This window comes from Lynx rufus, unplaced genomic scaffold (assembly GCF_022079265.1).
Source record: "Lynx rufus isolate CCGP_SWC_20201006 ecotype Redwood Valley unplaced genomic scaffold, mLynRuf1.p SCAF_20, whole genome shotgun sequence".
In the NCBI taxonomy this organism is placed as follows: domain Eukaryota; kingdom Metazoa; phylum Chordata; class Mammalia; order Carnivora; family Felidae; genus Lynx; species Lynx rufus.
The window spans coordinates 17,644,647-17,659,408 of NW_025814835.1; the positions used below are offsets into that span (position 1 = coordinate 17,644,647).

Consider the following 14,762-nt stretch of genomic DNA (forward strand, 5'->3'; position numbering starts at 1 on the left):
AAGAGCCCACTGGGCTGCTTCCCTCCCGTGGGCAGACCTCCGTCCTCCCTAGGGAAGGGCAGGGGTTTTATACTCTGTGTGCCAGGGGCTCCCGGGGAGTTCTGAAAACCCCACAGCTCAGGCTACGCCCCAAGCCAATTACGTCCAAATCTCTGGGGGCAGGACCCCGGCATCAGATTTTCTGAAAACTTCTAAGAGGTTCCAATGCGCAGCCGATGCCGGGAACCACTGAGTTCGGAGATCGTCTCTGGGCAGCACCATGTTTCAGATGTGATCCAAGCACACGGACTCGGAAACGGAAGAAAAGGTCAACAGTAAAGACGTCTGTCCACAGGGTCACGGAGGGACACAGGCCGGACGCTCGAGTATTTGGTTCTCCTCAGAGAGTCTCCAAAGAAAGCGAACTGCAGCAATAAAGGCAGCAGATCTAATGCCGTGGTTAGTGTGCAGATCCCGATTCTGGCGGAGCTGAGTTCCAATCCTGTGCTCTGGGAGTCTGTGAGCTGTGTGACCCTGGGGCAAGCGTCCTGGCCGCTGATGGGGATGCCGGCGTCCCGTGAGGCCGCCACCAAGATTCACCAGTGCCTGGCCCACACAAGACGGCTGTGCCGGTAGTTCAGCCCTTACTCCCACCTGGCTTTACCAGCCCGTGAGCTGGGGAGTTCTGCATCAATCCCAGTGGTCCCGGGGCTCAGCGCAATGCTGCCTGCCTTCCAGACGCAGGCTATCATAACCCAGAAAACTGGGCTCGGACACTGTTTGGAATCCAAGCTCCAAACCACCAATGCATTCTCCTTCGAGAATAAAGGCAGAGGATCACGGCAATCACCGCTTCGGAGAGCCACCAGCTTTAGGTGGAGTCAGCCTGCTTCCGAGGGTCGGATGGGCAAGGACCATGTTCACTACATTCAGAGTCCCATGACTGGTATAAGCGGGGAGGCTTTCTCTCCAGCAAAGGCAAGGGAATCGAACAACCTCCCTCGGCCAATTTTCCGCAAACGCGCTTTCAGGAGAATTGCCGCCTAGCGGGCACTTAGAGGGCAGGGGGGGCGTTTCCCCACGATAAGCATTCCCGGGCGCCCTGCAGCCCCTGGCTCTGGAAGGCCCCCTGCTGGTGAGGAGAGCAGGGCTGTGCGGCCCACCGTTTCCAGAGGGGCCACCTCCACCCGCTTCCTAAGAGCAAGACACGGAAGTCTGTGGGCGAAGCCGACGCCGGAACGTCGCGCCTGGCTTAGCAAGAGCGCCCTGAGAGCTGCTAAGTGTCATTCTTGTGCCGAGGGAGTAGGGGACCCTTCGGAGATGGCGGGGTCCCCTCCTCCCGGCCCCCGCATCCTGGAGGCTGAGGGCTGCCTGGCTCCCACCCCCGGGGGACGCGGGCCTCTGTCAGACCTCTCCGGCCCACCAGCTACCGTCGTGCTGTTGATGAATTCCAGAGCCTTACGAGGTACGAATGGCCATGAGAGGTCTTCTAAAACAGTGTTTCTCCAGGGAATTTTAGCCCAAGTTCTGGGAATAAAAACCATCTTCAGGTTGCAGTAAAGACCCAGTCTGTCAGTGGGGTCTGAGAACAGCCATGACCTTGTACGGTGAATACACGGTGCAAGGTGCGATCCGTACTTCTGGAGTACTGAGGAAGGATGGGGTCTGGGGGCGACGCCCACCAGCTCGGGGGGGTGTGGATTGGAGAAGGAACGCCCCCCAGCATGGGGGGGGGTGGGGCCTGGGGACAGAGGTACCTTCAGGGGGGTGGGGATTGGAGGAGGAAACCCGCCCCCCCAGCGTGGGGAGCAGTTAACCCTTTATGAGCCAAACACACCGGGTCCGTTCAGACCATGGTTTGAGCTTTACCAGCCATTATTCTAGAATCTACACTTTGTCCGCTATCCATGGGCAGGCAACACGGCACTCTGTAACCTCCAGCCCTGCATCGGCCCCACCTAAGCGTTTCAAACACGATTTGTGGACAACTGGGTGTTTTTGTCACTCACCACGTGTGAGCTCTGGGCAGTTTTTCAGGACTCCCCCATTGCTCTATTGTAAACAGCTGAGGACCATTGGAACCTAGGCAAAAAAAGAGAAATAAATGCTAAGCGTGCTCAAGGTGGGAGAGCAAAGCTGAGGTGGGGCCTAAAGGAAAGGGAAGGAGATGGGCGAGCGTCGTGCAGGAGACGGAAACACCGTCCTGGCTCCGGGCAGCACCGAAGCCCTGCTGTCGGGAGATACAGGGGCCTGCACAGCCTCGCACAGACCCTGCACCTCCTTCAGAATGGAGGGGCACCAAGTTTCACAGCAAGCCCCAGTGCAGCCGGCTGCAGCCTTTCAGCAGAGCCTGGAAAGCTTACACTTAAGGCATTGGGTGGGGGGGGGGGGGGGGGGGGGAGGGGCGCGGTGAACTCCAACCTTAAAGCAGAGCAGAAAGAGTGATTTCCTAACATCTATATAGTAAGCTCCAAGGGATTCTGTCTCCTGGAGGTAAGCAGTCCTTCAAGATACACCAAGATACGAAACGAGAGAGAGAGAAAAATGGGGCGCCTGGGTGGCTCAGTTGAGCGTCTGACGCTTGATTTTTGGCTCAGGTCATGATCTCAGTCATGGAATCGAGCCCTGCACTGATGGCATGGAGCCTACTTGGGATTCTCTCTCTCTCTCTCTCTCTCTCTCTCTCTCTCTCTCTCTCTCTCTCTCTCCCCCTCCCCCACTTGCATGCTCAGTCTCTCAAAATAAGCTTTAAAAAAAAACAAACACAGACAGACCAACTCTTTTCTGTACTAAACCCAAAGCCCTCTCCCCACGAGTCCTCTGACGGGACCTACGGGTGACACACTCTGGGAGGCAGAGCCGTGCGGGGCCGCCGCGGAAGCCTGGCTGCAAAGTCCCAGGAGGAGAACTGAACCCGTCGGTGCCCCGCTCACCATAAAGTTCGGCGAACCCATTCATGGGTACTCGGGACGTCCCCGTGACAAACTGCAGTAGCCGGATCCGCTTCTCCGCGTCCATGAGCAGCACGGCCTGGAACGGAGGCAGAAGGTCGTTACACTGCGTGGGGCACCCGGCCTGTACTGCGGTAACCCAGACAGGCCAGACGCAGTCATAAATACTGCAGCGGAAGACCGAGACCGCTGACTGAAAACAGAGTCTGTTTTTTATGGGCCCCAGAGTACCGCCTGTGTGATCTCAGAGAACCAGAGATCGCGACGTCTCTTTCTTCTTCTGCCGACAGGTCAAAATAAATGAAATACAAAGCAAACTCTTTGGTGGCACGGAGCTCACGCTTCCGTGGGTGAGGCGTGCCAGCCCCCCCGCGGGCCGATCAAAGACCCCCAGTGTTCAAGAAGCGCCAACATCAGGAGGCCAGGTTAGGAGGGGAGATTTCAGACCCAGACAAATCCTCTAAAGGTAACATTTTAGAAAAAGAAAGGAAAGCAGAGGCCAGGTCAGGCCTCTAGAAAAACCCGGGTATGCTACGCATCTGAATTATGACAAGAATTGTGTAGACAGGTGGACTGGGCTTTGAAGATCCTGCTTTTAAATTTTTCTCTCTCTTCAGTTGGTTGAGCGTCTGACTCAGGTCACGAGTCTGGTTTAGGCTCAGGTCATGATCCCAGGGATCATGAAATTAAAACAAGTTTTGGGATTTCTTATTTCTGGAAGTAAATAAACAAGCTTCCCCCCCCCCCGAAACTCTTCTTTAGAAGGCAGTTTATGGTCTCTTGCCTGGACTTAACTCACTCCTATTTCGCTTCTCTCCTCAGCTGAACAAAAAGCAAATGTTGGCCCTAAGATAGTACATCAAATTTCATTTGCATCCTTGACTGAAGGATATAAAATATCAAAATATTTGTTGGAATTAACCAAGAAAGGGGAAATGATTTTTTAACCAAAAATGGCATCTTGGCACAATCTCAAAGCATGCTTTGCCCCGAGAAGCTTCCCATTCTCATTTATACTTTGGTGGACCAGTTCTGACCCTCGAATCCAATTACCGACTTCATTGTACTCAGTGGGTTCCTCACATAAAGCCGCTTCAGTCAGGCGGTCAAGGAAGGACAAAGTGCTCCGATGAGGATGGACCGTGTGCAGGATAACTGCTCACCAGAGTGATGGAAACACAGCAGGAAGGGCTGCTTTCTCCCCCCAGTGGCCCAAGTGCCAACAGAGTCTTGGGTTGCAGAAGCAGGACCACGGGAAGGCAGCACAGAGCCCTCAGGCCCAAGCCAGCCTGGGGAGAGGGACCGCCCCAGCAGCCACGGCCTTACCTTCCAGAACCACTGAATGACAGGGTGGTTTGGGCAATAGCCATTCTTATAGATAGAATGTTGTCTCCAGTCGTTCACGTCCACGTCGCCAAGGCCGCACATCAGCAACTAGGAGACAGAAGGACCAGATGTGAACGGGCACATGTGAAGGCCCAAGAAATCACCCACGGAGGAATGGCCTTTTCTCAACACCAGCACTTTGTCATGGGTAAAGCAGTACGGTACGCCAGGAGCTCTTAAAAACAGGTGACGGGGACAACATTCTCCTCCACCTCAGGTAAGAGGCAGCGCGGGCAAGGAGGGGGACCCAGTTCTAACGTGTGTTCAGGCCACAGCCACTCACGGTGCAAATGCCACTCCACGTCTGTCTCTCGCCCACCCCTCTAATCTGAGCTCGGTGTTCAGATTTTCTCGGGCTCCGTTTACAGCTGCTCATTACTCCAGCCGTTTTCCCTTCGGAGAGGTTATGTGTCTCGATATCTGAAATGTCTCCCAACCCACAGGAAAACTAGTGCTTTATGGCAGCCAGAGCCCCGCTCAGTCGGCTTGCTGACCAGAGCTGTGTGCATGCGGACCTGTCCTAAGGTAATGACCGGGGCAGTGACCGGGGCTTAGGGCTCGTCTTACTACCCGATCCCCCCCAGCAGGAAGGATTCCTGGGCACAAGAGCACACGACACTCCTGCAGAGGCACCAAAGAAAAACGGAAGGAGAACTAAACCAGACGCCTGAGAATGGATCCTAGGCGTGACCGTGCCCAAACCTTGTTGGGTAAATGTGGGAGGTCATGAATTGCTCCCTGCCTCAGTTTCCCCACCTACAAAATGAGGGGATTACGACATATGACTCAACATCATCGGCCTTGAAGTTTCTATTTCAAGATAAAAGAACAGAAGGCTAGTCTATAAGAAATGCTTCGCTGGATGTGGTGGCCTGGACAGACGGGGGACACTGTCTCAGCAGACAGTCTTCCTCCTTCTATTGCTCTGGGCAGAACGAAGGGTGAGAGATTCCTAGTTCTCACCTAGGTCAACACAAAGAAACTGAAACAATCCTGTACACATGGCCTCCTGCTACTGCCTTGGTGTCTCCCAAAGTTCTCCCTTACTCAATGTGCACCATGTCAAGTCCACAGAGACACTGTTCCACAGCCCCTGGTGCTCGCGTCCTGGCCAAGGCCCAGTTCAGCTACCCCCGTGTGGGCAGGAGGCCCAGCCAACGGGCCGTCTCAACCTTGACTCCCTCGACAGCAATTTTCCTTACCCTGTACACCTGGCCATGAACCCAACTCAGCTCAGCAGGCCTCTACTTGTCCCGTGTGGCCCAGAACTGCCCTCTCCTGGGTGAGGAACCGACAAGGGACTGCTTTTGCTACTCTCTCCTCTAAGGTCGACAAACACACCCCGTGAGAGACATACAGTGCAATCCATCTAAGCTCACTCCCTAAGACCTTGCGGACCAGGAAATAATATCTCATTGGTGAGGTAGTGAGGACCACTTTAAAAATACCTACTTTACAGAAAACGTTTAAAACACAAACCTCCAGCTCATTTTCATCAAAAATTTTAATCAAATCAATAGGAAGCAGTTCTGTGAATCCCTGAAAGAAAAAAAAAAATCACCGTCAACACCTTTTTCCTTGAAAGAGACAAATTTCACAGAAAAAACAAAGCAGCCAGGAAAAACATATTCTTCGCTGGTGATTTACGTCTCAGCGATAGTATCCGGTGACTGTAGTTCCGACACAAACAGCACAGTCACAATAGAAACGTCTTGAAAAGCAGGAGGACCTAGAGGGTTCGGATATTTGAGTAATCTCAGAAACCCTTGGAAAATATGGGTTGCTGGAGGCAGGCGAATTCCAGAAGCCATCTATGACAGAGCGATGAGTCAATGTGTCCTAAAACACCCAAGCCACAGATGTGCGAGAGAACGTGTTTCAAAATAAGGTACGGAAGGCACAGAGAGGCAATACAGGAGGAGGTGATGTGATCCGGGACAGGAGAGAGGAGCACGGAGACTCAGCTCTGGCTCCCGGTTCGCACCGACCCCTGGAGAGCTCCAGAGAGGCCTGCTCCCTGCTCCCGGGTCTTGTGGGCAGCACCTGGTTCCTGGAAGTGGGATCCCTTGGGGCCGGGCCAGGAATCTGCCTCCTGGGTCTCTGACGTAAAGAAAGCACGAAACTCGCTGTCCTCTTGTACATCTAACTCACCCTTTTATGCCGCAAGTCCCTGAATTTTGTGAGTGGCCTAGGGCTCTACTTGCTGCTGTAGGTGACCGAGCTGGGGCAAGCCAAGGAGGGCATCGCCTAAGGATTCCACACTGGTTCAGTGTGCACCTGGGGCGTGTTCTCATGTTCTCTTTACTAAAGCTGTTATCAAGGCTTAAAAAGGAATTTCGCTTTTGGTCCAAGTGAACCATTTTTTTAAAAAAAACCATGAACCTCCCCACCCTCCGCTAGGGGCTCGGGAGCACCGCTGACATGACGGATTTGGATCTGAGGAGTGTCTGCTTCACGCTCTAACAGGGTGAACGCTGGCCCAAGACGGCTTGGTGTTAAGATAGAAACCCAGCCTAAGCGAAGGTGTTTTACGTGTGCCTGGGTGGAAGTCTGTGAGGAATTCAGGCAGAAGCATGACAGGAGAACATCCATGAAAAGAAAGGGTGGCCCACGGGGTGAGCCGCGCAGGCCTGACCTTTCTGCCGCGCATCCCCACCCCCTCGCCATCTTGCGGTGTGCAAACAGTGCCCCCGCGCCACCCCACGGAGGACAGCCATCGTCTCTCAGGCGACGATTGACGGTGCCAGACTTACCTCCAAGAAGGCGTTCATTTGCTTCTGGACCCTGTTCACAAACCTCCACTGGATGACTAAGCTGCAGGAGAAATGGGACAATTTGCATCCACCCTCGTCACCACGGGCACACATTCGTTTCTTCACACCTTCTCACCGGGGGAGGGGAAAGTGGAGAAACCCCCTTGATGGCGGGCAAACGGGAGGGTCTAGAGCTGTGGCACAGTTGATGCATTAATTCTTTCAAGGGTGACTGGAACATGTGTGGGAAACCTAAAGCCTGAGCATTTCAAAAGTAATTTATTCCCTCCAACCAAGCCTTAGTTTACCAAAGTTGCGTATAAATGCGACTATGTGGAGAAGAGGGATAAAAAAGGCTGTACAGTATGGATGTATGTGCGCATGGCACACGTATACACACGTGAACTCACATATACACACATCCACGTATACATAAGCATGTACATATATTTTCATTTTATTTTTTTAAGAGAGGGAGAGAGAGCGCGCGTGCGCATGCAAGTGAGCGGGGGCAGAGAGAGAGGGAATCCCACACAGGCTCCGCACTGTCAGCACAGGGCCCGACGTGGGACTCGAACTCACGAACCTCGAGATCATGACCTGAGCCAAAGTCGGAAGCTTAACCGACTGGGTCACTCAGGCGCCCCAACATGTACATTATGTTTTTAAAAGGAGTACTCAGTACAACATACCTCGTGAGACAGTTCATTCTGGAAGCACTAGCCAGTGTACTGGTTTTCAACGACACATAACTTACCAGCAAAATGATTTACACTAACTCTTTAATACCAAAATTTGGAGGCTTAATGATAAGACCTCCTTAAATAACAGAAATCCACTGAAACCATCTTCTCTGTGACAATGTTTAGTGCACAGCAGAATTTACTGTTAGGTGAATCCACTTTAGATTCCGGCTCAAGTCCTGGAAATAGCACGAGGACCTTATCGGAAAGGCTCTCCCCTACCAGATGGTATCCTGGCAACGGCCGTCGAGGCCCAGCCCCGCTACACAGCCACTGCTTGGCCACATCAGGCTTCCCCGCACCTGCTGTATGCATCAGCCCGAGAGTCTTCGTGCACTGGGGGAACCCATGTGTCAGGGGGCAGGTGGAGATTTTAACCATCCTGTCTTTTCCCACCAAATTTGAAACTTAAAAAGAACTGCAAAGGATGATGTACAACATGCATGACAGTGTCCACACCCTCAGACATCTGACCCCAATCCCCTTCAGGGCAGTGTTTTAAAAAACCCATTCAAAGCCTGTACCTTCAAATGAAGACAATGGCATCCGCCAAGGTGTCACCCTGCCTGAGACTGTTCGAGTTCGGAATAAGTGTGCCAATTAATGTGAACAGGTAAGGACCGGAGTATCTTACTTCTAGTTTTTTTGTTTGTTTGTGTTTTTGTTTTTTTAAATTAAGCGCAGCAAGCTTTTAGCTTGTGAGGGGAGAAGTCTGCTACTTAATAGTGCATGGTCTGTCAGGGTCTCTAGGCAGAGGCTCCGACACTCTCCGTTTCTTGCTAATTAGGAAGGACAGGTTTTTCTTTGCAGAGGACGCTAAAAGATGCCAAGACTCTTGACCAATTCTCCAAGTTCAAGTCCTCTGACTGACAATTACGCTGAGAAGAGAGGAGGGAACCGGCTTGACGTAATGGAGTCCTGAATGCAGGTACGGGGCTCAGGCCACGGCTGCAACCGGCAAGAACCAGAAACTAGGACCCGGGAACCAAACACCGGTCGGCTGCACTGACCCTCTTCCCTGCTCTGGGGCCAGCAAGGAGGATCCCGGACTTGTGTGCCTGAGGCAGACACATGCACCAAAGAGGGAAATGTAACATGGCCAACAGACAAAGGCCTTCAGATGGGCAGAAATGCCCTAGGATGACTTAACAGTTGGATTTCCAAAGGACTGAACACTGTGTGCCACCAACTGAGGCTGAGATTAGGTTAAGAAAATTATAGCTATCAGAAACAATTCATTATGTTTGCACATATGAATTTTCCTACCCATTTTAACTATGTTCTTACATTTTTATTATGGAAATGAGGTCGAGAGAGATGCAATATTTTATTTCTGGTTGTTCCTAATTTTACCCCACTGGCTGTTGACACCACGGTTCATCACTGCAAATCTCAATTTTAGACCACATACCCACGTACTCCCATAGCGTGTCTGCTGTATTACTCAATACCGTATACTTTTTTCTCCTTTTGTGACTCCTTTATACAAGGCAGCTCACTGAAGTCATGATACAAGTCAAACTTTCCACTCTATAATTTGACTTCCCATTAGCCCAAGCCAGAAAGGAACTCATATTGTGGAAAAGTATGTCCCCGACACGCATGAGCTGTTTTGGCAAGGGACACGAACCAAATATGCCATTCAATTTAATAAAAAGAAGAGACTGTAAATATGTGTATACGTACTCAATATATTCCCTTTTGTTTTCATTTGTTACCATTATTTCTGACCCATTGGGCTTCAGATCCACTTGATAGGTCTGTAATTGCAAAGATAAAACAACGATCACCATCGTGAAATTATTCTGCACATTACTAATAATGTCTTACTATAAAAGAAGATAAGCAAAATTCATTTGGAAACATTTCCCAGCAAACGGGCTCTGTGTACAAGAGATTATCTAATGAGGCTTTTATATTGTTGAGATGTTACACATTTAAAGATGTTATCATCAAAGGTGAATTATTTTGCGGTTATTTATGAGTTTTAATTGTTCTCGTACATGACCAACAATGGAGAAGAGCAACATTTTTCATCTGCTATCATTCATTTATCAAGAAATTAATTAATTACATTTAACAGAAATGACAGGGACGCTTATCAAGACTACAGAGATCCAAGTTCGAATGCACTTTGTTTCTGAGAATTCGATTTTATAATCGTAAGAAAAGATGCATGGAGTTTCTTTCAAAAAGGCAAAGCACAGGGCCTTAAAAAAATAAAAGCAGCTTCAGAAGCAAGGTTGAGGGATGGATTTCCCTGCTGTTCTGAGGGGCCTTGGCCTTCTGTGTGCATCCAGACACATCCTCGCCCACTGCCTGGGCAGGCTCCCTCCCGCAGGGCCACCCAGGATTTTAAAGCAAAGCGGCTGAAAGCAAGCGTGGCCTTTTCTGCACTTCATGCCGGCCCTAACTCAACATCATGGTGTATAAAGCACTGACTAGCAGAAACCAAGGGAGGAGGGGACTTACTATTTTATAAATAAAATGCTTACTCTTATAAAAATTTTAGGGGGAGGGGAAGGAAAAAAAATACCACCCCCAAGTCCCATATTCAACGACGGCTACATTGATGTTTTGCTGGGATCCCTTTTTGCCTTTCCCCCCTCCATGCATAACTGGCTATTTCTGAGAATGAGCCAAGCCTGCGGAAAGGGTTTTCCAGAGTTAAGTTTCCAGGTCACATCCATCACAAGGGATAGATTCCAATCTGTAATGAAATCTTCTGCTTTGGCGGAGGTCCACCATCAGTGAGGCCTCACCTCCAGCCACACACATCCAGGGACAGACTGAGCCTCTCTGGCCCCAAAACTCAGACCTTGTTCTCTGGATTATGCACTTGATTACTGCTCTTGGTCATGATGAGATAGCTTTTTCAGTCAAAGCACGTTGGTCATCCATTTTCCTCTTTTTTCTACTTCTCTTTCTTCTGGGAGGGATCTGGTGTCTCTATCACATGACTGAACTCCATTTTCTACGATGTTACTTCAGCTCTTTACTGTCTGCGATATGGATTTTGTTACTGAAGTTTTAAGTTTTCTTCAAGCTCTTCCTTACTTCCCACTTTCCCCTTCTCCACGGCCGTGGTCCTGTCTCCCTGGTTCTCCCTGCAGTTGTCTGCCCCTGTCCCGTAAGTGCCACGGCAATCCTCGAGGATGGTGGACGGTTATGCGTGGGGTTGAGATGGGCACGTTTCTTAGAAGACAACCTTTTCAGTTCTTTGACCGCTCTCTAGAGGTTTGTGGACAGTATTCATTTATCCTGCTGTATTTTTTAATAAGCCCCCGATGGCTTTTCTTTTCTCCATTTATTCCTCCTCGAAGACTGCACTGCTGTTCCCTTTCAGTGACGGAGTCTCCCCATCACATTCACACCAAGCAAGTCAATACATCCAAGCCCAGTTCTTGGGACTGAGAGGTCTTACGCACAGTTCAGCAACACTAAGGTAGAATTTTTTTCCGGGGGCTGCAGTTTCCAGAGAGTCCTAGAGTGAGAAGATCAACCACAGGGAGAGAGAACGGGGAATGAAGAGGAGAAAAACACCTCTGGGGCCTCCAAAAGGAACACGTAGTGAGGAAAAAGAGCAGCTAGCCAGCAGGGCTGACGGGAGAGAAACAGTTCTTCCCCACCCTGCTGGTGGGAGTCTAATTACTTCAACCTTTTGGGAAGATCATTTAGCAACAGGCATCAATTTTAATGGGCACAGCATTCCCGGTCATAATACTTTTAGAATTTATACCACGGGGAAAAAATCGGGTCAAATGTACAAGATGCATACTCCCCAGATTATGATCATTATGCTGCCTGTATAGCAAAATAATGAAATAGCCTGCACGCCTAGCAATGGGGCCTGGTTAAAAAATGCAGAGTCTAGGAAATGGAATTCGGTGTAGCCACTTTAATGGAATACATCGACACCTCCTGACATAGAAAGGTATCTGGGATATATTCAAAGCGTGTGTATGCATCGTACAATTCCATTGTGTAAAAATAAAAAACCTTGTGTGCATGTGCTTACAAAGAATAATTCTGGAAGAACATCAAAATTTTAATCATGAACCTTCTCCAGGTGAGAGGAACTATGGGTGATTTTTATATATAGTTATTGTAACGGTTTGATGTTTACTACTTAAATTACTATTTTATAATCAGATAAATGAATATAATTGTTGTGCAAAGGGAAAAAAAGAGAGGGATCATGCTGTCTGTGCTAAGTAAGGAGGTCAAGCAAGCAGTGAATCTGTGGGCAGCTGTCTGGTTTCGTGGTGAATTCTTTCTTTTTAATTTTTTTACTTTATTTTTTGGGGGGGAGGTGAGGGAAGGAAGAGGAGAGAGAGGTGGAGGGGGGGAGAGAGAGACAAACACGCAGAATTCAAAGTAGGCTCCAAGCTCTGAGCTGTCAGCATAGAGCCCAATGTGGGGCTTGAACCCATGAACCATGAGATTACAACCTGAGCCAGAGTCAGATGCTCAACCGACGGAGCCACCCAGGAGCCTCTTGTGGTCGATTCTGAGGGCGGGTATCTCTGGGAGGCAGTGAGGGTGGTTTTCGGGTCTTGCTCCCAGAGCCTGGCAATCGGTGTCTGAGCCCAGGCTTTCGGTGTTCAATCTCCGTCCTGCTTGAGCTCCTCACAGACAGCATTTTAGTGGGTAGTAGGGGCTGCTGTTACAATTCCACTTTTTAAACCGGCTTCCAAGGGCCAGACACAGACGGCTTCCTGTGGTCCAGGCACAGCGTTAGGCTCACCACAGGGGCCATCACTAAACTATGCCAATGAGGCACGTGCCATCGCCTTCATTTTCTCACCGAGCGCGCGACTCCGCAGGAAGTGGAGAGAGCGAGGGTCAAGCCTAAGTTCATCTGACTGCAAAGCCCACACCCCGGGGGTGGCACCTGCCTGCCCCTCTGCCCGTAGATTTCTCGGGCCAGCCTCCATCTCTGCCCATACACGTCTAACCAGCGTCTTGAGCTGCTCTGTTCCCGGAGCTCCCCCCACTTCACACTAAGTTCAGACATGGTGGCTCCAGGAGGGCAGGGACTAAATGTGCTCTTGACTACTTTCTCAGCCTTTTTTTCACGCTCGACCCCTGAAGAGCCCCTTGAGACCCCCTCCCTGCCCCTTTCTTCCCATTAAATCTTAATAAACAGATTCACAGTATACCTGTGGTATATACTGTGTGGCCTTTTGGGAGCAGGGCCACAAACCATTGTAATGGCTGAGACTCTCTTGTTCTCTAAGAACTAGATTTTACCCCCTCCGGGGTGTTATCCCTTCAGTTGAGAATGTACACCTAACGTACGTCTGGCCCTGAAGAATTTTCCTGCAGGTTGCTGCCCATTCTGTTCCCCTCCCTCCTGCACGGCTTTGTAAGAGTCCACCCTTCCAGCGCCTCTGCAAAACAACTGGATCAGATGCTAATTTGCTGAGCAGGCGATGAAGAATTGCTACTTGTTGCAGCTCTGAAAAAGTGACCGCTCCTGCGGGGTATGGGTGCACTTGTGTGCAGAAGTGCATGGTTTATTCTTCCTGCTTGGCACAGGAGGACTGCCCAAGAACTGAAATTTGTTCAGTGGCAACATTCATAGGAGGCCCCAGAAACCAGTGGCTCCAAATCCTCGCCAGCCAGGGTGAAAAGACTGCACAATAACGACAGCAGCTGCAGTTTCTTTCCATGAAACGACGGCTGGCACCCAGCTTTGCGGCCCGATGTTTCCAGTTGTGGAAGGAAAACACAGTGAACGGCACCGAGGACGGCCCGCCGCGTGTGCACTCGACTTGGGTGGTAACTTCTCGCCGTTGAAGAGAGTATTGTGTTTTGGCACAAGGGAGGCACGAGCTTCCTCTTGGGTTCCAATAAATGGCGACGAGTGGTGCCCAGTTTTGCAGAGGGCTGGAAGAGGGGAGAGGCTTGCACGTTGGTGGAGGCCCATGCTGGTTCAGTCGCTGTTTGGAGCATCCGCTCAGCACCAGATGCTGCGCGGGTGAGTACATAGTGGTGAGCAAAACGTACACCCAGTGCTGCCACCAGGCTGCACTCAATGCCGCCACCGAATCATACAGATAAACTCACAGACATCCGTGCTACGTGCCAGTGGGAGACAGGGACATACTCTGAAGGATTATGGCCGGGGGTCAGGGTCGGTTCCCTTGAGGAAGGGAGGTTTGAGCTGCAGGTAGGAGGCTGTACGTTCCCAAAAGATGCAACACCATGAGCAAAGGTCCTGAGGCGAGAAGGGACCTGGTGTGCTCAAGAAGTCCAAGGAGACCAGACCCAGAGAGCATGAGGGACAGCTCTGTGATGCAAAATGCCATCTGAAGACAGAGAAAATGGGGCAAGGCCACGCAGGACCCTCATGGGGCCAATCAAAGAGCTGGATCTTTATCTTTCTGGCAGAGGAATGACATGACGATTGGTCCATCCCAAAAAGACCAGTCTGCCATTATAGGAGGCCACGCTGGAGAGAAAAGCCCAGCTAGTTGTCTATGAGATGAGACGGTAGCTTAGACGTGGGTGTTGGTGTGACGGGAAGGGAGGACAGACGCATCTGAGAAGTATTTCGGAGTTGAAATGAACAGGGCTAGGGGAGGGACTGGAAACGAGGGATGCGACCAATACGTGGCTGCTTAATTCCCTCTAAATTTCTTCCCAGAATGCAAAACAGAGAACACGAGTTCCCTGTTAATCAGGTTAGCACTCTGAAAGGGGAAGGCAGTCGTTCAACAAACAGGGCACCTGATCATTCTCCCTCTCGTCTTGTGAGTCTGTTTTCATTACTGTGTTACTCCACCTGATGCAGTCCCAAAGTCAGAAGAATCTACTGCATTAGAGGAGGTCTGAGAATTGTTTTTAATGAATAATTGATATGAACTATAATGATAATCAGAACGTTTGTTAGAAGACTACTTAAAAATCCAAACGTCTTGTGTTTGGTTTTTGTTTATTAGGTG

The 14,762-nt window shown here is 50.3% G+C and overlaps 1 protein-coding gene across 1 annotated transcript in view; it reads right to left on the minus strand.

The window, feature by feature from the left end:
* Positions 1-14,762, minus strand: part of NEDD4L (NEDD4 like E3 ubiquitin protein ligase) — a 342,953-nt gene that overhangs the window by 4,603 nt on the left and 323,588 nt on the right. The window contains exons 24-29 of the mRNA XM_047086375.1: positions 9,499-9,572; positions 7,070-7,130; positions 5,796-5,855; positions 4,257-4,364; positions 2,913-3,009; positions 1,989-2,061 (exon numbers count right to left, since the gene is read on the minus strand). Coding sequence (XP_046942331.1) covers positions 1,989-2,061; positions 2,913-3,009; positions 4,257-4,364; positions 5,796-5,855; positions 7,070-7,130; positions 9,499-9,572 — 473 coding nt within the window. The remainder of the gene's footprint in view (positions 1-1,988; positions 2,062-2,912; positions 3,010-4,256; positions 4,365-5,795; positions 5,856-7,069; positions 7,131-9,498; positions 9,573-14,762) is intronic.